The sequence below is a fragment of the Staurois parvus genome, unplaced genomic scaffold (genome assembly GCF_062004578.1).
Source record: "Staurois parvus isolate SC_StPar_1 unplaced genomic scaffold, SC_StPar_1.0 ptg000048l, whole genome shotgun sequence".
In the NCBI taxonomy this organism is placed as follows: Eukaryota; Metazoa; Chordata; class Amphibia; order Anura; family Ranidae; genus Staurois; species Staurois parvus.
The window spans coordinates 5,630,001-5,655,651 of NW_028317844.1; the positions used below are offsets into that span (position 1 = coordinate 5,630,001).

Genomic DNA, 25,651 nt, shown 5'->3' on the forward strand with positions numbered 1-25,651 from the left:
CCATTATTCCTCCCATTGATACCAACGATGGGCCATTATTCCTCCCATTGATACCAACGATGGGCCATTATTCCTCCCATTGATACCAACATTGGGGGACTGTTCCTTCCACTGACACCAACATTGGGGGACTGTTCCTTCCACTTACACCAACAATGGGCCATTATTCCTCCCACTGACACCAACAGTGGGCCACTATTCCCCCTCCTGACACAAACAATGGGCCATTATTCCTCCCACTGACATCAATGATGGGGCACTATTTCTCTCCCTAATACCAAAGATGGAACATTGTTTAGTCCCACTAATGCCAAAATATTTTCTACTCCCACTGACCACAGTCCGGCCCCCCCCAAAGTCTGAAAGATGGTAAACTGGACCTTTGTATAGAAAGTTTGGAAACACCTGTACTAAGCCATCCATTGGGCATTAAAATACCTTTTTTCTTACTAATAGTCATTGTATGTGAAAACAAAAGACTTTTGCGTTAGATGCGTGATAGCCAATGGAAATTAAGCAATAAAAAAATGATTAAACTAAATACAGATTACAGTGCTGCCATTTCAAACACAAATCAGTTAAACCAAAAAAGAACCCTCAAGTGATTCAGACAAAAAATATAAAGTGTGTGTGTGTGTGTGTGTGTGTGTGTGTATATATATGTGTGTGTGTGTGTATATATATGTGTGTGTGTGTGTATATATGTGTGTGTGTGTATATATATAGATAAGTCATTAATCAACATACATAAAAATTAAAAGTCTCTTCCACCAAACAATTCTTCTAATTCCCCAAAAAATCACCAGATACTCATAAAGAAGGCGATCCCCCTTTCGGGTGTGCACTCACTGAATAACCGTGCCCCCCATTCTCATGGTTGCCTGGAATCGCTTATTATATTAATCCAGATGGGAAGGAAGTCGGCCAGTATCAATATTGTTTCACTTCTTTCTGTATATCCTCAAATCTCCATGCCTCTCATTCCCATGATTAGCTCACACCACTTTATAGTTCCTCTGCACTAGGAATCTGTCAATCTATGAAGTGGTGTGAGCTAATCATGGGAATGAGAGGCATGGAGATTTGAGGATATACAGAAAGAAGTGAAACAATATTGATACTGGCCGACTTCCTTCCCATCTGGATTAATATAATAAGCGATTCCAGACAACCCATGAGAATGGGGGGCACGGTTATTCGGTGAGTGCACACCCGAAAGGGGGATCGCCGCCTTTATGAGCATGTGGTGATTTTTTGGGGAAATAGAAGAATTGTTTGGTGGAAGAGACTTTTATGGACTTTTCATTTTTATTTATGTTGATTAATCACTTAGACAGACAGATATATAATCTATCTATATCTATCACGCGATGATATTTGGTTCACTCTGTCTCAAGTAGTAGTTCACTCACATACACCCATCATAAATTGTGGAAATAAGAAACTGTCAAAATCAGGTTAGGCGGACCTAGAGTATTTGTTATGCCAGATCACTGGACAGCATTACATTGCAGTGTGCAGTTAGAGTACATTTACAGCCTACACATATCTTTTCAATTTTGTTTTTCTCTTAGGCCTAATTATGGTGTTAGCAGGAGCATCAGAGTTTGATCCACAGTATAATAAGGATGCCACAAGCAGACCTGCAGATAATGTACTAATACCTCAGGTAATATTAGCCATGAATTATATATATATATATATATATATATATAGCCTTTGTAAAATCATGTGTATTGCTTCTGCTAACATTGTACATGGTTTTTTTTTTTGTTTTTGTTTTTTTAAAGCTAATAAGAGAGATTGGCGGGATCAACCTCAAGAAAAATGAACCTCCACTCACCTGCCCCTACAGTCTTAAGGCAAGGGTGCTTTTACTGGCTCATTTATCACGGATGCAAATACCAGAGACACTAAAAGAAGGTAGTCTGGACTTTGATTTTGCAGAATTAGTTAGCCATTGGTTGGGAGCATGTATGCTAATCTTTCTGGCTTTTGGTTGCAGATCAGCAGTTTATCTTGAAGAAATGTCCAGCTCTGCTCCAGGAAATGGTTAATGTTATATGCCAACTAATAATAATGGCGCGGAGTAGAGAGGGTAAGATTAGTTATTTCCCTCTAAATCAGCTCAGCTGTTAGATATAGATGGGGGTAAAGTACTAATATCTGTTGTCTCCAAACCCTTGGTCCTGTCGCAAACACGTGTAGTTCCTGTACTTTTTTTCATCTCCCTAATATTTCTGTGGTCTAGAGCTTGTTTCTTGTCCATATCAGTTAATCAACTTTGATTTATTTTCAAACCAATGCTATTCAGTATAGGTCACAACAATAAACCTTCAAGACACTCCTTTTTTTTCCTGTCCGCTAACATTTTTTTTTTTTTTGCCTCCTTTCTGTTCTGAATCCATGAAATAGCCAACCTGGAAACAGAAAAAAAGGAGCCTCCCTATGAAAAAATACTTCATGTTTATGGTACACTAATGGCTCTGAGAGTTGTACACATTTCGGGGACCTTCGGTTGGTCTTCTCGTCATGTCACAGCTGATTAGTTCCAAATATGGAACACTGTAAAAGCTTTGGTTTTGTAAACTTATAATCCTTTTATTCAATTTTATTGTTTTGAGTCACTGGCCTGGAACAAGTAGCTGATGAGGACTTATGACTTTAGTGGTCCAGATACTTTCAGATGGATTGCAACAGTGGCAAGCTACATATGTATCTTATAGCAGGCTCACATCAGAGAAGTACACACAGACAACAAATTCAATATTATTATTATTTTACAGCTTTTATATAGTGCCAACAGTTTACGCAGCACTTTATACAATAAGGGCAGACAGTATAACTACAATACAATTTAATACAATAGGAATCAGAGGGCCCTGCTCATTAGAGCTTACAATCCAAGAAGGAAGGTCAAGAGATACAAAAGGCAATAACTGTGGGGATGAGCTGATAGAGAAAAGAAAGTACAGTTGTTAGGTGGGGGCAGAGTAGAACTCTCTAATGAGAAGGGTTTTCAGGGATTATCTAAAAGTGGACAGAGTAGAAGATAGTCGAACAGATTGGGTTAGGGAGTTCCAGAAGATGGGGGAGGCTCAGGTGACGTCCTGCAGATGATCTTGGGAGGAGATGACGGGAGCTAGAGAGCAAGAGTTCTTGGGAGGAACAAAGAGAGCAATTAGGTTGGTATTTGAGCTGATTTAAATGTTGGTATCCCTCCTAGCTTCAGAAACTGAGGCATAATTGTGATTGACTTACGTATACATACACAGCAGAGGGTGGTGGTTTTGTTACTTTTTATGGCTACATACAAGTACAGTTTTTTGTTCTCTGTAAACAAAGCTGTGAAAATGTTAGGGCTGTTTATATTTTTTAAACGGAGTAGTCCTGGTGGAGAGCCCACCATGTGCTATTTACCTGTCCATTGAAAGCGCTTTCATGCACAGTAAGGGCACTCCTACTGGACCACAGAAATGCAAATTGCCAGGATTTACCCCAAAGTCAGCACCTTAAATCAAGCTGTATTTTGTTACAAAAAGGCATATGGCAGGATTTTCATGGCAGTGAATGTGATAGCAGGCAAGGAACCGTAGGAGCTCTTTGTTTGGCAGGTCTTACATGTTTATATTTTGTGTAAATGTATATAAGCTAACTGGTGTGCTCTAAAAAGGCATGTCTCTTGTCACATATCTAGATCTTTTTAATGTACACTTGGGGGGTTATCTATAAAGCAGTGAATGGGGCTTTCATGAACCATTCACTTGTGGTAAATGTAGTAATTTGCTGTCATTTAAAACAAGTGCACAAGGAAGAATCACCTGCATTGAATATTTGGTGAATGTCAGATTCACTGCTTTTTACATATACCCCTATATATCAGGGTGTGTGGCTGCCACTGACCACTGTTCTGGTGGCGGTAGCTGTGTGTGCTATTTTTTTCGTCAGTGTGGTGCCTAATGTGCCTTCATGAACCAAATACCGAATGTGGTTTGCATCTGTAGCACCTCATTTTAATTGCTGTTGAAACGCCCTGCCTCCTTCCAAGTGAGACTTTGTATCGGCAACATCTCCTGCAGCCGCAATATAGTGGTTGTTTCTGCACTACCTGGGCTACTGCAGCTTACAAGTGCTTGAAACCAAGGTATTGCCCCTCCCTTTCTACTGCTGCAGAGATCATGAGTGACTCTCCAAGAGTGAAATTTCACAATGCAGATCTTAAGCGCAGGGAAAAAGGGTCTGATGGACTTGGTAGGTCAGGCTCAGTTCTTGACTGCATTGGGGATGGTGGTTTATCCACTTTGGGCCCTAATACCCTTTACTCTGTCAGATGTCCCCACTCTGACTCCCTGCCTTCCTCTGGCCATTCTGCTACACCAGCTTTACTCTTTCTTTTATTTTCTTCTTTTTTTGTTGTCCAGATATGAGTTTTCTACCACAAAGTCCGATTTCATGGGAAGAATGTCCGGCCTTATCAAGACCATAGATCGTAGTGGTCATAGCATACCCCTTTGACCTCCCCTCCTGAATTGTTCTTTTGATTTCACCATTGAGCCAGACACTGAAAATGAAGGAAGAGGTTGCAGTTCCTTCTCAAAAATCAGATCAGGATGACATGCCTGTAGCAGAGATGTAATCTAATCTGAAGAATGCCATAGCTACCATTATTGACGCAGTATGTTTCCTTGTCCACTTGCTGGTAGAGCCTGTCCTGTATTGAAACTGGCCTCGTCCAGAGAAGATTTTTACTCTCCTAAACATTTTGCTCAATGGTTTACTACACAAGGGGATGATTCCTGTGGTAGACCTACCAGTTCTTGTCTTAATAGAAGAAAAAAAAAAACCATGGAGGATAATCGTGTTTAAAGACCCAGTAGACAAAAAGTAAAAGGCCTCTTTAAAACTCTCTTCCTTGGCAGGCCCAGCCATGCAAGCTGTGACTTGTCCCACATTTTTCGCTCCATCCTTACCGTTTCACAGCCAGTTTTATTTAGAGTCTTACACTATTGCATGATTGGCTTTGCAAATTCACTTTATCAAATCTCCAAGAGGAGCCTTCTCTCCATCCACTTACGCAGGATCTTTTTCCTTGGGTCAGCTGATCAGCTGAACACCTATGGTAGAAATGCCTTTACCCTTTAAAGGTGAATGCCTTTGTGGTTCCTCCTTTGAGAAGTCATAAGAGATCATCGGGGATAAGAGTACCCATAAAATGAAGCTCCTCTACCAGTAGGACTTTTACTGCTACATTTTGTCTCATCAATGTTCTCTACTCTTTGTTATGGTCTGTCAACATTAACTACGAGCTTGTCATTCTTCCTTTTGGCCTGTCCACTGCTGCCTGTCTTTTCACCAAGATGGTCCGGTCTTGGCTTTGCTCCGTTCCTAGGAAATTCAGGTTGTGATGTACTTGGACGAGCTTCTGTTAAAGGAACAATCCTCCCTGTTTCTGCTAGCCAACACTCAACAGACATTTCAGCCTCTGCGGAGTTTCAGTTTGATCCTCAATCTGAGCAAGGCACTGCTGGACCCATTTCACAGATTGGAGTACCTGGTAAATATCCAGAGTCTCCCTGTCTTGGGTCTAACTTCTGTCCCTAGCTCTTCTGCCCAGACTTCCAGGCTAGAGGAATCCTTCGGTTTTTGTCTGTATATTGGGTCATATGGTTGCCCACTTCGAGGCTGGGCTGTATGCCCAGCTTAATTCCAGGCTGTTGTAACTCAGCATACTGGCAGTGTTGGGTCAATAGACTTAGGCATTGCACCACCCCATATGTAAGCCCCCCCCCCAAGACCAGAATTTCCCTAGTGTGGTGGATTTCCAACCCAGTCCTGGATGCTCTGTTAAGGAGACTTGGTTGTTAGAGGAAGCTTGCCTTCCCATCTACATTCTAGAACCCAGAGTGGTTTCCCTGAGTGATTTCACTGGACTCCTCTATTGTGGAATTCCAAAGACAAATAGTCAAACAATGCCATGGCCATGGTCTGCATCATTCATGGAGGCACCAGATGTTGCACCACTCAAAGAGAAGTGAATTTGATCTTTCCCTTGGGCAGAATTCTTCACATTCTGACTCAGTTTGCTGTAAACATGTCAAACGTGGAACATTGGCAGTGGACTGGTTTTAAATGCCATGGCTGTTGAAGCCACAGTCCTAAGGGAGTAGGTAAACCTTCATCTTAGAAAGAATCCATCCCATGGAGGGCTATCTTTTCTCCAGTCTGGTCTGAATCAGCATCTGTATTTGAGTACCATCAGAAGTACCATCTCATATACTTTAGGTAAGGCTTTTGTTTAGGGCATAGCTCATTTTTCTCCACCTGTGTGTTCTCCTATGCCATCTCAGTCTGATTCTGAGCTCTGCAGAAGCCAGTTTTATGAACCAATTGGGTATATTCTTCTGACTAGCCTTTCTTATCACGTCTGCTAAGAGGGTCTCTTGAGTTAGCAGCCTTATTTTGTAAAGGAGCCATTCTTCGTGTTGCACAAAGACAAAGTTGTCCTAAAGCCTAAGGTCTCCTTCCTCCCAAAGGTGGTCTTGTCTTTCCACCTTAACCTGGACATTGTCTTCCCTTTCTTTCATGTCCTGCTCTGAAATATCCAAAGGAAATTTCTTTTTACTGTCGGGATATGGTACATGTTGAGAGTTTTCTAAAAAAAAAAAAAAGGCATTAGCTGAGGTAATCAGATTACCTCTTTGTACTTCCCAAGGGGCCCTGTAGGGGTGAATTAGATAGGTTATTAAAGATTGTATTCTAAAATATAGGGTTCCCTTTTAAGGCACATGTTACCAATTCCATAGACTTTGCAGCTTCCTGCGTCTGTTTTAGATTTGCAAGGCAGCCTAGGAGAACAACCATGGTTCCCTCCATAGTTGGGAATTGTGTTATTTGCAGGCTTTCCAGGTGAAAATAAAGCAAAATAAGCTTAAAAAAACAAAAAACAAAACAAAGGCAGCCACCTCCCCATGGACTAGTAAAAGCTGCAGTACATTTAGGGTTTTGGGTTTGGATACATATTAGTCTTGTAAAAACATAAAAATAATCTGCTTTTTCTTTAGAGCGAGAGCTCAGACCACCTTCACTGGCTTCTCTGGAGAACTGTATGAAGCTTTGTCAGATGACCGTTCAGGGTCTCCAACAATTCAAATCTCCATTCTTACAGTTACCATTTATAGAAGAGGATCATCTGAGACGAGTGTTTAACCACAAAAAGGTGTGTGTGGTCTAGGCTTGTTGTATTATTGTGGACTATTATTGGTGGTTGTTCTGAATCAAGATTTTGCAATATAGGCAGATAGAAAAGATGCAAGCATTTTTTATATGGTCATTTTCTTGAGCATGCATTTTCATTCCATTGCATTTAGTTAAAATGATTTATATATATATATATATATATATATATATATATATATAAATAAATAGACATACATCATTATCCTTTTTCTTGTAGTCTCATTTTATTATATTTTCCTTTTTTTTTTCCTCTGTTCTTTTTTTCTTTTTCCTTCTCTCTTTTTCCTTCTCTCTTTTTCCTTCTCTTTTTCCTTCTCTCTTGTTCCTTCTCTCTTTTTCCTTCTCTCTTGTTCCTTCTCTCTTTTTCCTTCTCTCTTTTTCCTTCTCTCTTTTTCCTTCTCTCTTGTTCCTTCTCTCTTGTTCCTTCTCTCTTGTTCCTTCTCTCTTGTTCCTTCTCTCTTGTTCCTTCTCTCTTGTTCCTTCTCTCTATCATTTTTTCCTTTTCGCTTTTCCCTGCTTCCTATAATAGGGCAATTTCATAACAGTAACACATAAAAACATGTACCAAGTACCTAGCTTTTAAGATGTTTTACAAATCTGCAAACACACCCTCTGCATATATAAATATATATTAGGTTAGAGATGATAATATGAACAAATGATCAATTTGGGTACTAGAGTCATTGTTGCTTGCTTATTATGTATGATTTACTGAATTCAAGGTCAAGTTGTTTTTTCATACTTCTTTCTTGCTAACAGTTTAAAATCAAGACGATTCGGGACCTAGTTAGCATGAAGGAGTCAGATCGTCGCCTGCTGTTTAGCTTTCTGGAGGACAGCAGCTATGAGGAGCTAGTAGCAGTTCTTGGCAGCTTTCCACACATCACAATGGAGATAAAGCCTCAGGGTATGTGCAAAAAATTTATTATTTTAGTTTTCTATTTGGTTCCTTGCTTTTCCCACTTCATGACATGTCAGCCATTGTGTATTCATTTTGGTTTTATTCAAAACAGAAAGATATAGGTCATGTGACAGAGCCATTTGGGAGCCAGTGTGCAAAGGCCTGTGTATAGCATTGTTAGCAGTAATGGAGAACAGTTATGTGCTTATTATTGTGCATATATGAGAGGATTTACAAGTACTAGAACAGTTGTACAATAAATCTACTGTAATGCAAGAATGCCTTAATGTGTAGAATGGATGAAGGAAGACAGATTACCATTTGTGGTTCTAACGTGTTTACAGTTGGTCAATATTTTGGACCCATTGCTCCTAAAATGGTCTGTCTCAGTGACTAGTAAGGGAACTAGCACTGCTCAAGGCAGTGGTAGCCGATGTCGTTTTAGCCATTTAGGTGTCCGTTTATGAACCAGCGGTAAATGATCGCTGCTCAGTTCTCCGGCGTTCTCAGAGAACACAGTTCTCCTGTGAATGCTGTTTATGAAGCGGTTAGATCAGTTCTCCGAACAAGGGAGAAAGATCTACAAACGCTGGAAAACGGCTGCTGTTACTATAATCTCGCGAGATTACAGTAAGATCAGTTTACTAAGCAGAGGTAAATTATTGCTGCTTCGTTTGCGGCTCCTCTGATTCTCTAGTTCTGGGCTGGAGAATCTGGAGGGAGAACACAGATCTCCAGTGAAGGGCTGACATCACTCCTCGCTGATCTCCTGAGTGTCATAAACTGTGAATGACCAGAGAGTAGCTGCGATCCTCTGAATCGCAGCTATTCTCTATGTCATAAACAGACACCATAGTTCAGTTAAGTTGGGCCCAAACACCAGTCGCCCAGACAGGAAAAGAGGGGATATCTTTCTCATGGGTACATAGACTGTAATAAACTCCTAAAATCTTCCTCGCTAGTAAGTTTGATTTAATTGCTGCACTTCTCCCCATTGTCTCTGCTCTTTCTCTTCTTTCTGTCAATCATCAAACGAAAGGAAGATTTTCTTTATATCCTGTTCTGTCTGGCAAGTGAAAGTTCTAAATGTGGATGGAGAGAGCAATAAAATAGTAACAGGATTCTCTAACCCTTCCACATGCTATCCTAAATTTTGGCTGAAGTTGACATTAAAAAAAGTAAACAAGTGCGTTATAGGTATTGATATGGAAAAGAATTGAGTTCTGTAGGCTGAAATCTCTAGGGAGGTCAGTCTCACAACTGTTTAAAGTGTTACTATACCCAGGAGCCTGCATTCACTATATCTGGTCTCCCACAGTACACAGGACATGAAATTACAATTATTTTAGTAAATATAAACGGATAAATACCTTTTCTTATCAACAGTTAGAGCAGTCTTGTGACTTCTATCAGTGTCCAGCAGAGCACTCGTTACAGCTTGTAGGGAAGAGTTTTCATTCTCCTGTAGAAGGCTGCAAGACCCCTGGCCTCTGGAAAGTGCTGATTGACCCTGTGCTGATCACATGCACCCTGCCAAGAAAAAAAAAAAACTCTAGCAATACACACCAAACTGAGCATGTGCAGAGTGACTTCAAACCTCTGCTCTATCAGGAGATATTTAAGAGACACTGGAAGAAGGGGATTATCAGAGAAGACAGGATCAAACATCCTTTTCACACAATGTGGAGGATTAACCCCTTAGGTTGCACAATGAGTATAACAAGCATGCTTTACTGCATATACAGACTGATTTTTACTGTTGTGGGTTTAGTAACACTTTAAGCTTACACTTTATTAATTGCCAGTTTTCATTTATATACAGTCAGGTCCATAAATATTGGGACATCGACACAATTCTAACATTTTTGGCTCTATACACCACCACAATGGATTTGAAATGAAACGAACAAGATGTGCTTTAACTGCAGAATGTCAGCTTTAATTTGAGGGTATTTACATCCAAATCATGTGAACGGTGTAGGAATTACAACAGTTTGCATATGTGCCTCCCACTTGTTAAGGGACCAAAGGTAATGGGACAGAATAATCATAAATCAAACTTTCACTTTTTAATACTTGGTTGCAAATCCTTTGCAGTCAATTACAGCCTGAAGTCTGGAACGCATAGACATCACCAGACGCTGGGTTTCATCCCTGGTGATGCTCTGCCAGGCCTCTACTGCAACTGTCTTCAGTTCCTGCTTGTTCTTGGGGCATTTTCCCTTCAGTTTTGTCTTCAGCAAGTGAAATGCATGCTCAATCGGATTCAGGTCAGGTGATTGACTTGGCCATTGCATAACATTCCACTTCTTTCCCTTAAAAAACTCTTTGGTTGCTTTTGCAGTATGCTTTGGGTCATTGTCCATCTGCACTGTGAAGCGGCGTCCAATGAGTTCTGAAGCATTTGGCTGAATATGAGCAGATAATATTACCCGAAACACTTCAGAATTCATCCTGCTGCTTTTGTCAGCAGTCACATCATCAATAAATACAAGAGAACCAGTTCCATTGGCAGCCATACATGCCCACGCCATGACACTACCACCACCATGCTTCACTGATGAGGTGGTATGCTTAGGATCATGAGCAGTTCCTTTCCTTCTCCATACTCTTCTCTTCCCATCACTCTGGTACAAGTTGATCTTGGTCTCATCTGTCCATAGGATGTTGTTCCAGAACTGTGAAGGCTATTTTACATGTCGTTTGGCAAACTCTAATCTGGCCTTCCTGTTTTTGAGGCTCACCAATGGTTTCCATCTTGTGGTGAACCCTCTGTATTCACTCTGGTGAAGTCTTCTCTTGATTGTTGACTTTGACACACATACACCTACCTCCTGGAGAGTGTTCTTGATCTGGCCAACTGTTGTGAAGGGTGTTTTCTTCACCAGGGAAAGAATTCTTCGGTCATCCACCACAGTTGTTTTCCGTGGTCTTCCGGGTCTTTTGGTGTTGCTGAGCTCACCGGTGCGTTCCTTCTTTTTAAGAATGTTCCAAACAGTTGTTTTAGCCATGACTAATGTTTTTTCTATCTCTCTGATGGGTTTGTTTTGTTTTTTCAGCCTAATGATGGCTTGCTTCACTGATAGTGACAGCTCTTTGGATCTCATCTTGAGAGTTGACAGCAACAGATTCCAAATGCAAAAAGCACACTTGAAATGAACTCTGGACCTTTTATCTGCTCATTGTAATTGGGATAATGAGGAAATAACACACACCTGGCCATGGAACAGCTGAGAAGCCAATTGTCCCATTACTTTTGGTCCCTTAACAAGTGGGAGGCACATATGCAAACTGTTGTAATTCCTACACCGTTCACCTGATTTGGATGTAAATACCCTCAAATTAAAGCTGACAGTCTGCAGTTAAAGCACATCTTGTTCGTTTCATTTCAAATCCATTGTGGTGGTGTATAGAGCCAAAAATGTTAGAATTGTGTCGATGTCCCAATATTTATGGACCTGACTGTATTATTGGTATATGATATATGAATGTTTTTTTATAATGAAGACAGGTGACCCTGCTTATTTGCATAGCACTCCATCCAGTAAGAGTGTATGTACATTCATTCTGTGCAAATCGAGCAAAAAAACAATGTTTGGTCACCAGATGGCACTAAGTGTCATTTGAATTTCTTATTCTAATATTCAAAAGCTAGTGCTCAAATGCAGCGTTTTAATTTTAAATCAATTAAAAACATTCAACCAGCACAGAAAATAGCCTAATAACATATCCCCCACTCCATCCGCACAGAGTGAATGTACATAGCAATTTCACTGGGCTCATTGCTATGCACATTTCTTTTTATGAATACACCCCTTAGAGTTTTCTTGCTACCCTGCAGCTTCAGAGTTGCTGATTACAAAGGTAAATGGCCATGAAAGAAACCTGCAAGTTACAATGCTAAGCTCTCCTACTGAAAATGCTTGTTGCCGGGTCATCACTCATGTTTTAATACCTCAGGTCACTGATCTGGAACAGGCATGCAAATAAGGACGTCTGTCTTTTTGTTTTCCAACTTTCCAGACTGTATAGATTTTTTGGAAAGCTCAGCTTTGGAAAATTCAGTTCAGGTACACACCAGTCAAAACTGAAAATTGAACCTAAAACTATTTACCAGAACTTTATGAAAACACTTCACTGCACCTATTTTATGTTCTGTTACTGACCAAAATCTAGGTGAAGAGTCCTTTCCATTAAAGTCTAAAAATAAAAATGAAACCTGTTGCACCTTACCAGTTGTTAGATGTGTTGGCTGAATGGTTTCCTTTTTTTTTTTTTCAGTCCTTTTTTTCCCTATATTATCACCTGGTAATCCCGTGAATTGCTGTGCCCACTTCTCCACTCTATCTATGTAGCGAGCCATGGTTGCCACCCAGCTTGGACGTCAAACAGATTTGCCTCAGTATATCACAATTGCTTAGGGGGGGAGGTTAGTAGTATACAATGGAAATGAAATCTAGTTTTTGCTTTCTATTCAGCTACCATGAAGTGACAAGGACACTGCATTGCTGGCAAGATCATCCGGTATTTTGTACTTGCTGAAAATATTCTTTGCTTTGTTCCTTGGTTTAATTACCCTTTAAAGAAGATCTCCGGAAATAACTGTTTAAAATGTGCTGGCATACATTTTTAAATTTATAGTTTTACTGTAGCTATCACTTTACCTTCAGTGCCATCTCTTTACCTTCAGGGTCCCCTATACATCAGCTGCAGAATCAACTGCCCATCCCTCTTACCCAATCACGGAACAATTTTGTATTATATGAACTTATACAAAATACAAAGCCTTCTGTGAATTGATGAGGCGAGGGGAGGAGCTGGTAGTCACACAACAGCAGCATCCCTCTCCTGTCAGAGTATTGGCAGTATAGCAATAGGCCCAGCACCAGTTGCCCAGACAGGAAAAGAGGGGAAAACTCCATCATGGGTACACAGGCAGTAAAAAAAACTGAGTAAAATTGTAAATAAAAGACAGAAATCTATAAGGCGGCACACTCCTTGCTGGTCTTAATCCATTTTAAGCCGGCACATTTTAAATAGTATCTGGGACACTGCAGCTTTCCCACAGACTTTAAAAGCGAGAGCTCACAATCTGCCTTCACACCTCAGAAGAGTGTATTCTTGGTGATTTTGATGCGTTTTTTCCCCCAGGCATCCTTTGGGTGTTTTTGCATGTGTACCAAGCTTCAGAAGTGTGTTTTTTTTTTTTTTTTTTTTTTTTTTTTTTTTTCTTTTCTTCCCTGGGCAAGGGGAGGAGAGCAGTTCTATATGAGTAGTGGAATTCTTCAGGCATAAAAGCACATGTGAAACACACCAGTTGCATGTTTGCAAGCATTCCCATTGAAGCCTATGTGATTAAAAAAAAAGCCTGAATACTCTATTTAAAAAAAAAAAAAAAGCTCATGTAATTTGTATGTACATTGTAGTAAGACGTAGTCAAATGTAGGGAAACAGGCAGAAAAATGCTTAGGTGTTATTGAGGGCTCTGTCTGTTGGCAGTCAAGAGCAGGGAATGTCACTCGCTGTGCCCTGCTCTGCTGCTCCAGCACTCACTGGAGCTCCAGGCAGAGGAGGGGGCTGGCATGCAATAGAAACACAGCAGGGTGCCAGGTCAGCATGAGTAAATACAGTAGAATTTTATTCAAAGAGCACTTGCTGGCATGACTGGCTCTCAGCCATACCATGAAAGGCGGAGCTGGCTGTATCCCAACAATATTTTTCATATTCCCTTCCTGAACTTGACCCACCTCTGCCCCGTCAAGTTATGGCAGGCTGTCAGATGATTGTAGGTCACAGGAGAACATGTTTATTTCAAGTACTTATATAGTGCTGTCAATTTACGCAGCGCTTTGCATATATAGTATATTCACATCAGTCCCTAACCCTCAAGGAGCGTACAATCTAAGGTCCCTAACATTCATAAAACATACTAGGGCCAATTTAGACAGAATCCAGTTAACCTAACAGCATGTCTTTGGAGTGTGGGAGGAAACCGGAGTACCTCCCACACAGACACAGGGAGAACATACAAACTCCAGGCAGGTGGTGCCGTGGTTGGGATTCAAACCAACGACCTTAATGCTGCCAGGCGGAAGTGCTAACCATTTAGCCACTGTGTTAATTTACTCTTGTGATTCAAAAGAAATATAGGCAAAAAAATGTTTGGCCATACTAGCATTTTAACCAAAAGCCTTGGACAGCCAATGCTTATATAGTCATGGCTTGACATAAAAAAAATTTTCCTAGTAATGCTGGACAAAAAAAATCATTAGCATACACTCCCTGTATACAGCTAGGTCCAGCCCCAAGTCCAATCTTTAACAAACTCGTGCAGACTCCACCTCCGCAACATCGCCAAAATCCGCACGTTCCTAACCCCAGAAACCACTAAACAGCTCATCCACTCCCTCATCATATCACGACTCGACTACTGCAACTCCCTCCTCACTGGCCTGCCTCGCCGCTGGCTATCCCCTCTTCAGTCCATCCTGAACACGGCTGCCAGACTCATTCACCTTTCCAACCGCTCTGTCTCCGCCACCCCCCTCTGCCAATCCCTCCACTGGCTTCCGATTGTGCAACGGATCAAATTCAAAATCCTAACGATGACGTACAAAGCTGTCCACCATACTGCCCCGAACTACATCACCGACCTAATATCCAAGTACCGCCCAGCACGCACACTCCGCTCCTCACAAGACCTCCTTCTCTCTAGTTCCCTGGTCTCCTCCTACCATGCCCGCCTCCAGGACTTCTCCAGGGTGTCACCCATCCTCTGGAACTCCCTGCCCCAACCCATCAGATTATCACCTACTCTCCTCTCCTTTAGGCGCACCCTGAAAACCCATCTCTTCAGGGAAGCCTACCCCACCCCCTGCTAACTTGCCGACCTCCTCCACTCTTCCTACCACTCCATCCCCCACAGCTATCTCCTCCTGTGCCACCACCCCCTCCCTCCTAGATTGTAAGCTCGAAAGAGCAGGGCCCTTGATCCCCTCATGTTTTGCATTGTATTGGTATTGTTCTGTCACATGTTCTGTCTCCCTTTGTAATGTACAGCGCTGAGCGAACTATTGGCGCTTTATAAATACTGTATAATAATAATAATAATAATAATATATATATTTGGACATTAGGCACAATTTTAGGTTTTTTTTTTTTTAGGTATTTACCAAACCATATTCAAGCGATAGCTATATAATGGATATGGGCTGGAAGTGCACACTCTCAGGTTTAATTTGAGGGTATGTACATCCAAATTGGAGGAAGGGTTTAGGAATTACAGCTCTTAAGAGTAGCCATTCCCCCTTTTTCAAGGGACCAAAAGTAATTGGACAATTGAATGGAGAGCGGTTTCATGGCCAGGTGTGGGTTACTCCTTCGTTGTTTCTTCATCAATTAAGCAGGTAAAAGGTCTGGGGTTGATTCTAAGTGTAGTACTTGCATTTGAAACCTATTGCTGTGAACCTACATCATGCGTTCAAAGGAGCTGTCCATGCAAGTGAAACATGCCATTGTAAGGCTTGAAAAAGGAAACAAATCCATCAGAGAGATAGCAGCAACATTAGGAGTGGACAAATCAACACTTTGGTACATTCTGAGGAAAGAAGAACTTATGGTGAGCTCAGCTACATAAAAAGGCATGGACATCCACGAAAGACAACAGTGGTGCAGTTGGGTCTGGTGGTAAAGAAAAACCCATTCACAACATCCAGACAAGTGAAGGACACTCTCTCCAGTAGGTGGGCGTATCATTGTCAAAGTCTACAATCAAGAGAAGACTTCACAAGAGCAAATACAGAGGGTTCACCACAAGGTGAAAACCATTCATAAGCCTGAAGAATAGAAAAGCCAGATTAGACTTTGCCAAAAAAACATCTAGAAAAGTCAGACCAGTTCTGGAAAAGCATTCTTTGGATGGATGAAAGTAAGATCAATTTATACCTGAATGACGGGAAGAAAAACGTGTGGAAAAGGTTTGTAACAGCTCATGATCCAAAGCACACAGTCATCTGTAAAACATGGGGAGGCAGTGTGATGGCATGGGCATGCATGGCTTCCAGTGGCACTGGGTCATTGGTGTTTATTGATGATGTGACAGAAGCAGCCGGGTGAATTCTGCAGTGTTTTTAGAGATATACTGTGAGTCCAAATGCAGCAAAGTTGATTGGACGGTGCTTCACAGTACAGATGGGCAATGATCCAAAACACACTGCAAAAGCAACCCATGAGCTTTTGAAGGAAAAGAAGTGGAATATACTGCAATGGCCAATTGGGCATGAATTTCACTTGCTGAAGGCAAAACTAAAGGCAGAAAGACCCACAAACAAAGAACTGAAGACGGCTGCAGTTAGAACCTGGCAAAGCATCAGGTGGAAACCCAGACTTTGGTAATGTCCATCGGTTCCAGACTTTAGGCAGTTATTGCCAATAAAGGATTATCAACAAAATATTAAACATGAACATTTTATTCATGATTATATTCAATTGTCCAATTACTTTTGGTCCCTTGAAAAAGGGGGATGGCTATTCTTAAGAGCTGTAATTCCTAAACCCTTCCTGCAATTTGAATATGCATACCCGCAAATTAAACGAGAGTGTGCACTTTCAGCCCATATCCAGTATATAATTATAGCTTGAATATGTTTCGGTAAATACCTGGAAAAAAACTAAAATTGTGCCTGTGTCCAAATATATATGGACCTAACTGTATGTTGCATTTTTGTATTGGTGTACTCGTGTTCCTATTGTCTGCTTACTATTGAAACGCCTTTTTGGTTTGCCTTCATTCCTCTGTACCTGAAATGTCACTGACCTCTTTGACATGGGTAACACAGAGTAAAGTTTTTAGTAATGTGAATAACTGAGAAATGTGTACTAGCATTAGGTTTATTTCTTTCACAGTGCTAGACGATGAAGATAGTAACAATATTACTGTGGGTTCACTCGTCACGGTCCTTGTAACTCTTAGAAGACAAACAATGGCGGTAAGCAAATCTGTGCTTTACATTTCTTTGTGTTGCAAGGTCAGCTTTAGATGAACTATTTAGATTAACTATTCTGTCATTGAATGTTTTTGCAACCTTTAATGTACTAGTGGTATTATATTATTACTGTTTCTATTGTATAGTTATCCACTGTTTGTGTTGCTATGGCATTCTCTTTACAGTGTACCATATAACAGATATAACTTTATAACTTGACTTGTTAATTTCATGATACTGAAAATAAGTCAGTTGAGTAAAGTAATAATTGTATTGCCATTCATATAAAATAGGAGGTGTTCGAGAAGGAACAGTCCACTTGCTCTGCAGAAGACCAGCCAGTGGAAGAAGGAGTACGTGAGGATTCCATTTTTGTCTTTTATTCATTCTGGTTGCATTGTTACCCTACAGGTTTTGAAGAGGCTGGATGGGAATGCATGTTGAAAAGCCAGTAATGTTAAAGCCTTTTTTAAGTCAAAGAGCAAAGAGTAGTATGCAAAGTGCAGTAGCCTAAAGTGCCAACTAGCTCTTTCAGATTTAGTTAACTGAAATCTTACTCTGGTCACTACGAATCATTGCGTTTGGCATGTTATTCTTACCTTATTAAATATTCCTGATCGTAGGACCGCAATAGGACACATGGATAAAATGGTATAATCCATTTTTCTTTCTTTTCCATTGAGGGACACAAGCATTCACTGCCATTCATACTGTCGGGTTATACTGCCTAATACAGGAGAACACTGGCAAACATAAAAATTGTAGGTCAGCCAAGGATAACACCTCTTCTACCCAGCATGCCTCAGTTTCTAGTGGGGGACGGGGCATCTCTCTTAATCCTACAGTACTGGACAGAGGACATAACTATAGGGTATAGGCAGCTACCTTCAGGTGATTGGATGCTGGCATAAAAAAAAAAGCTGCAGGGACCTCCTATGATCCTTCCCACTTGCACCTAGCCTCAGTTGTTGCTGGTGTCCTTGGGTGATGGATGTTCTTTCTCCTGAGAAAAACTTTTTTATTTTTTTTATTATTTTATTTTTTTTTTTTGCTGGAATTGTTTCTGGAATGTTTCCATATTTCAAGTTTTAGCTGTTCCTCAGGCGTGTGTCTTTTAATTCTGCACTTTTTAGAGACTGACATCTGCCACAGGAAGTTTGTGGTCAGTGTGCAGTGGGGCAGATGCTTGGCACAGAACAGATTGTGGCGATCACTGAAGTAGCACTGACTGTTGCAGTGATTGTCCACTTCCACAGCTGTCCTTCAACAATGAGATATGCATACTTTCATTGGTCTAAGTTGAGCAGCTGAGCTGATGTAAGTATTCATTTAGGATTATACCTGGAGTCCAGCTTTAAAATACCTGCGGCTGCATTTCTTCAGCAGAAAAGAGGTAGGGCAATTTAAAGCAGACCTTTTTCATGAAAACCAGTGTTAATTGTTAAAGACAGTGCATCTTTGAATATTTCACATTTACTTTTTATCACAATCTTTCCCTGCATGTATTTGTAAAATACGTGCAGTTAGATTTTGACTGTCATGGTAAATATGACCACAGTTGAAAACAAATTGTGCTATGGTGACGGTAGAATTGATACTTGATGAGCATTACTCCACCTTACATCTATTCAAAATAGTGTGAAATAAAGCCCTCATGCACATAAACACTTAACAGCTCCTGTGTCTTGAGGCCTAGCGCTTTCTGGTCCCCAGGGAGTTGCACTTGCCGCCTACAACTGCCAGTACAAATAAATGGCTGCACACATTCATGCTTGGGTCAATGCTGATGGCTTCTGCATCCGCATTTACCCACAAATGGCTTATGGCACTTCCCCCAGAACACAGAAGTGGCACATTTAGGGAGAAGACCGCGCGCAATTGCATGGGTAAGAGCAGATGCAGAAACCATCAGCATTTGGCTCCGCACAGCCGCTTAGTTTTTTGCTTGTTTTGACAGGTATTCACATTATATGGAGCTTCCCAGGTGCCATAAAGCAGAATCTTACAATTCAGCATACAGCTGCTAAGACTCTGTGGATGTGGCCTTAGTAATCTTGATACAGGAACTGTGGTTCTTCTTTGCTGGATGAAAAGTCTGTCTAACTTGTAAACTGCTTCACTTCAGGGAGAAATTGGCAAAGTCAAGAACAAAGGTTGGCAACAAAAGAATAAAACGGCCAAAAAAGCCTCCAAATCTAAGAAAAAGAAGCCAGTGAAAAAGAAGCCAGCACCTCCAATGTCATCTCAACAGAAACCATCAAAGCAGAAGCAAGGAAATGATGTAGCATGCAATGTGAGTGTATAGCCTAGCTTAACCTGGTGCCTTGCTTTTACTGGCTGCTGTTTTCTGCAGCACACATTTATTTTAGCAAATCAGTTTACTAGAAACAAAATGGCTATCCAATTTCTGTCAGCATAAGAATGGCAAATAGTAAAATGGTACTAAATCAAATCAATTGTTTCTTTTCCATATGTGTGGCAGAGGCCTATTTTCATGATCACTAAAGTTTCTAGTTGAGTTATTATGCATGAATTTGTTTAATTGGCACAATGTTAATGTCTTGGCTAAAGATTAGGAGAAGAATTCAAATTTATGTTACATCATTTTTATGGCATAATGTGTAGAATATGAAGTAGGCATTATTAGTGCCTATTTTTGTCTGTTGGTCTTTAGGGATGTATCCAAATCAGTTTAGTGTAATAAAAGGTCAGTGATTTCATTTATAATCATAAATATGTGATCGCAAGATGTCTGCTGGTAAAGCTATTTATTGAAACTTCTCTGCCTTGTTTAGTGAGATCCATAGCATGGAGCACATGTTGTGTGATAAACAGCCAAGTTAAAGCAGAGCTGAAAAAATAAGTCCTCTGCTGCAAAAACTTTAGCTGCCGACTTTGAAAAAAGAGAGCCACTCCCCTATTCTAGGATCTAGCAGTGTCCTTACTGCAGCCAGGTTCACCGGCCATCCTGTGTCCGGGCACCAGCATCCTAAGTGTGGGTACCCGGCTGTGACAGCTTGCAACTTCACAGCTAGGTGCCCACTGCGCATGTGTGAGCGGCGCTGCGCATTGTGAATGGTCCCACAGTCCTCTGGGACCTGTCACGTGTCCCAGAAGACTATGGTGGGGAGGGGGACCCTCCTGTTCCGATCTGCTAGGCGATTACAGCGGAAGTGGGAGCAAGTACCTGTCAAAATCAGGTATGCGCTCTCCCCCCTCCAGTCCATCATACGGACCTGACAGCGGGGAGTTTTATGCACAATCTGGTGACTCTAGCCACTGAGATTGTGCACAAAACGGTCAGGCAGACTCTGCCTGATTGCTTCCATAGCCCCCATGACCTGGCTATTTGAATCATTGCCTATAGAAGCTATAGGGTACTGAAGTTTGGCACCATTTCATAGGCGCACACAAATTTAAGATTTGGTATGTTTGGTATCTATTTACTCGGCAGAACCTCATCTTTTATAGTTTTCCAAAAATTTAAGTAATTTTTTTGCGTTTGCCCTAAAATTCACTTTACTGTGTTTACTGAAATGTTGCGTTTCCTAGACCTTCGCGGTAATCTCATGGGACACAAAAAAATTAGAACTACCATTATTTTATTCTCTAGGGTGTCTGCTTTCGAAAATGTATAATGTTTGGGGGTTTTGTGTAATCTTCGGGCCTACAATGGTTTGTTAAATTTTTATGCAAGCACGGCTTGGGCAGTGAAAGGGCTAAAGCAGAACTTCCCCTTTTTAAGTTGTTACTGCCCAATCTAGCTATTCCTAAATTCTCTGCATGTTTTACCTGGTACTCTAGTGGGCAGGGAACCTGAAAAGGGATGTTTTGTTCAGCGTGTCTCTGCTTAATGTTCTAAGTGTAATACAAATTATTACTATGTATATTACTATGTAATGTTACTGTGTATATTACTATAAATAATATAAAACGTTTTCAAGGATCTGACAGTAAAGGAGGAAGAAGAAGATATCTCTGAAAAAGGCAGTGACTCTGAGGATGAAGATACAAATAGAGATTCCCAAAGTGATGGTAGTGACAAAGATTCTGACAGAGAGAATGATGAGAAACAAGGAAAAGATGATGAAGCGGTAAGGATTGTGGCTGTGAGTTGTTGAATGTACATACAAAAATCGTCATATCTGTATGCAATATGCTTTTAATTGCAGGTTTTTCCACTTTTGAAAAAAAAAAAAAAGTTAATACTATATCGTAACGATCTAATCCATCTTGTGCTAGGGTAACTAGAGATGCAGGCATGAAATGTAAAACAAGATATTAGAGGTGTTTTGAACCATTTCACCCCTGTGTCCTTCTCTCACACTGAGACTCCAGCTGGACAGCAGAATTTGTTGCTCTGCCCTGCTGTTTTTTCTATCATTTGTAAAAATAAAGTTGGGCTAGTCCTTTTTAATTGTGCTTTATGCCAAAGGTGATGTCCTCACTTCACATAAACTACCAATTGATGCTGTCAAGAATAACAATAGTTAGACTGCACTGTCGAAATGAAATTGCTCCCTTGCCTTTTGGATTTATCTACAATTAAAAGAAGAGTTAGGTTTGATTAACGTTGCCCTCTAGTAGCATTTTGACTTGCTGGATTGTGTATATCAAGGCAAAATTGGTTAAAAATAGCATGCACATTTTGCCATGTTTTATCCCTGCAAGTACAGAAAAATACCTATTTATCTGCCAGAAATGCACTGGCTCTTATTTATTTTATTATTATTTATTACAGGTACTTATATAGCGCCATCAATTTATGCAGATCTTTACATATATGTTCATTCACATCAGCCCCTAGTCCTCAAGGGGCATACAATCTACGATCCCTAGCATACATTCATACACATATAAGGGCCAATTTAAACCGGATCCAATTACCTTACCAGCATGTATTTGGAGTGTGAGAGGAAACTGGAGTACTCGGAGGAAACCCACACAGGCACAGGGAGAACATGCAAACTCACGGCAGGTGGTGCCGTGGTTGGGATTCGAACCAACGACCCTAGTACTGCCAGGCAGAAGTGCTAACCATTTAGCCACTGTGCTTCTCTTACATCCTGTTGTTGGTTATCAATACACTATTATTTTTTTCTAAACTACTGTAATACTCCAATGTACAACATGGACACTAATTATTCTGTGATTCAAGATGAGAAATGAGAGGGCCAATTAGATTCCTTTAGATAACAACACAGTAAGTGTTCACTTGACAGCACTGAATTTCTGCCATGTACAACCAGTATTTTTTGCGTCTATTGAACAGACATAACAAAAGCACAATATGTCCACTTTATAATTAATTTGCCATATGTCTCTTCTGTGTCCTTCTCTGGTTTAGTTTAACTTTGTTTCTTGGACCTGACCTCACTTGCCAGAAGGGTACTCTTATTAGACATTGTAGGCCGGTTGGCATGAAAAGGCAGGCCCCAGTAACTAAGTGAAAACAAATGACAGCATTGCAGAGAAGCTTTCTCTATTGACTAATAAATGAACACAGTTTGATGATAATCAAGCAGCATAGAGTTCTACTTCTACCTACAGGTCAAATAGACACAGGGCACATAAACACTTAACGTCAGCCCCTAGAGGCTATAACTTCTCCCAGCTTACCAGATTCACTTGTCTCCTCTTTCTGCTAGGTTCTTAATTTGAATTGGAAAAATTTGAATTTACTACTGGTAGATACATGCCAGATTTTTACAATTCTGCAAGTCTCTCCAGTTAGTCAACAATTATTGGTAAATTTTGCCAGATATGGACATTCTGAAAGACACTCCTGTAAGTTAACAAGCACAGTTTTTCCCAGTTTATATACAGTTGTTCTCTCTGCAATACTCCTGCAATCAGCAGTGACATCCATATTGTTTCAGTGGCACAGATATTTGCAAAGAATCCCAGGCAGAACCAAATAATGGCATCATAGGTCCAGAGAAAAGGCAGCATTTCCCCCACAGCCCCCATCCCAGTGCCCCAGCCCGTCTCCTGAAGTAATGAAATATTATCAAGAACAAACAAATTTGCAGCATCTTCTGTCAGCTAAAGATGCACCTGAGAGGCATGATGAAAGAATAGATAGAAAGAAAAGAAGATGTAAATTATAGAAAGGTAGGCTTAGGGCAGGGGTGTCCAAACTTTTTTCAAAGAGGGCCAGATTGGATGAAGTGAACATGGTGGAGGGCCGAACATTTTTCCAAACATTCTTTGAACCATTACAATTAAATGCAAATAAATTATTTTATGCCAAATTACCGTATTTTTCGCCGTATAAGACGCACCTGACCATAAGACGCACCTAGGTTTTAGAGGCAGAAAACAGGAAAAAAAAAATTCTGAACTAATGGACTGCAGACACAGTACAGGAGATGACCAGAGACTGCGGACAGCACAGGGATGACCAGAGACTGCGGACAGTACAGATGACTGCTGACCTTTGGGGAGGTGGGGAGCGGGTACCTGAATTTGACAGGTACCCGCTCTTACTTCCGCAGTTGTTCTTTGATCTTACCTGTTCCTCGATCCAGCCGCGCGCTGTCTTCCCGGCTTCTGTAATGGCGCTCGGCATGACAGCCGGGTGCCCAGTGCGCATGAGCGAGAAGCACTTGCGCTTTGTGATTGGTCCGGCGGCTTCTGGGATCTGTCATGTGTCCCAGGTACCGCCTTACCATTCACAAAAAGCACCGCTTCTTGCGCATGCGCACTTGGCACCCGGCTGTCATGCCCAGTGCCCACACTACAGAAGCCGGGAAGACAGCGCGCCGCTGGATAGAGGAACAGGTAAGGTCCCGCTGCAGAGCCGAGTGGCCGGCCCGGTATTCTGACACGGCCGCGGTGGAAATACCGGACCGGCCGCCCCATATTCGCTCCATAAGACACACTGACACACTGACATGGAGGGCCGTATTAAACCGACCCTCGGGCCGTAAATGGCCCGCGGGCCGGACTTTGGACATGCCTGGCTTAGGGTATGGGGGTAGATTGCTTCTATGGGGATTATTCATTTCTGGACGACGTGAATATTTCACGTCGACCAGACTTCATTATGTTTATCAAACGTAGCTTACAGTTTAGCCATTAACATTTCCATCAACTTCATCTCAGTGATTCCTTTATACAGTTCTGATGGGCGTAATAGGGATTTTGCAACCTAGGCATAAGACAGTTACTTAGTATGTGTCTCATCAGTTTTCTGAGCTGTGTAGGGAACCATTTCAAAGGGAGACCTAAGAGATGAGTGACAGGGTCCTGTGGTATTGTAGATCCCAGCAGTCATGAGTGCAAGGAGTTCACTTAACGCCAGTAGATTAATGTAGCCAGGCTCATCAGAATCTATGGAACATTAGTGCTTGTATACATTGGAAGTATTATCACAATAGATGCCAACCTTCATAGGTTTTGACAGAATTCTGAATGGGTTTAGTGTTGTTGATCTCAGGAGGAATAAAAGCATCCAATCAACATTCTTAAGTTCTGAATCATTCTGTGACTTCACTGGAACCCTCTCCCCTACTGTGGCTTACATCAATCATGAAGGGGAAGCAGCAGGAGTGGTGCAGTGATGGCAAAGGTAGTTTACCCTTCCCTGAGCAGTTTCCAGTTCCAGCAAACTCTGCTTTGCATATTCCCAGAGTGGGAAACTGGCAGACAGATTTTCTCAGCAGACATTTGGACACCAGAGAATGGTCCCTCCACCATGAGGTTTCCAGTATGTACACCGATCAGGCATAACATAATTGCCACAAAAAGGTAAAGTGAATAATGTTAATTATCTCATTAAAATGGCCTCTAAAAGTGGGTGGGATATATTGGGCAGCAAGTGAGCATGTTGTTCCTGAAGTTGATGTGTTGAAAGCAGAAAACATGGGCAAGCGTAAAGATTTGAGGAACTTTGACAAGGGACAAATTGCAGTGGTTAGACGACTGAGTCAGAGCATCTCCAGAAATGTTGCTCTTGTGGGATAATCCTAGTTTAGAGTTGTCAGGACTTACCAAAAGTGGTCCAAGGAAGGAAGACTGGTGACATGGTCAGGGCAGCCAAGGCTCATAAATACATGTGGGGAGTGAAAGCCATGTAGTCCAATCCAGTAGAATAGCTACTGTAGCTTAAATGGCTGAAAAAGGTAATGCCGGTTCCCATAGAAAGATGTCAGAACACACAATACATCACAGGTTATTGCTTTTGAGTCTGCATAACCATAAACCAGTCAGGGTGCCAATGCTGACCCGTGTCCACAGCCAAAAGCAAATCACCTGCTATGGGCGTGAGCAGCAGAGTTAGACCACAAAACAATGAAAGAAGGTTGCCTGGTCTGAGTTCAAGAATAGTTTTAAGAACACGAGTATGAGGTCTGGACTTGGTCTCCAAATTCTTCAGATCTCAATCCAATCAAGCACCTGTAGGATGTGCTGGAAAAACAAGTCCAATCCACGGAGGCATCATCAAGCAACTTACAGGATTTAAAGGATCTGCTACTTATGGCTTGGTGCCATGTGGAGTCCATTCCTTTTACAAGTTATGTTGGGT

The 25,651-nt window shown here is 41.3% G+C and overlaps 1 protein-coding gene across 1 annotated transcript in view; it reads left to right on the top strand.

Moving 5' to 3' along the window:
* The window catches only part of SEC63 (SEC63 protein translocation regulator), a 100,236-nt gene that overhangs the window by 55,090 nt on the left and 19,495 nt on the right, over positions 1-25,651 (top strand). The window contains exons 9-17 of the mRNA XM_089664867.1: positions 1,575-1,669; positions 1,791-1,923; positions 2,006-2,098; positions 7,062-7,216; positions 7,996-8,143; positions 17,042-17,124; positions 17,415-17,474; positions 19,247-19,414; positions 21,066-21,215. Coding sequence (XP_089520993.1) covers positions 1,575-1,669; positions 1,791-1,923; positions 2,006-2,098; positions 7,062-7,216; positions 7,996-8,143; positions 17,042-17,124; positions 17,415-17,474; positions 19,247-19,414; positions 21,066-21,215 — 1,085 coding nt within the window. The remainder of the gene's footprint in view (positions 1-1,574; positions 1,670-1,790; positions 1,924-2,005; positions 2,099-7,061; positions 7,217-7,995; positions 8,144-17,041; positions 17,125-17,414; positions 17,475-19,246; positions 19,415-21,065; positions 21,216-25,651) is intronic.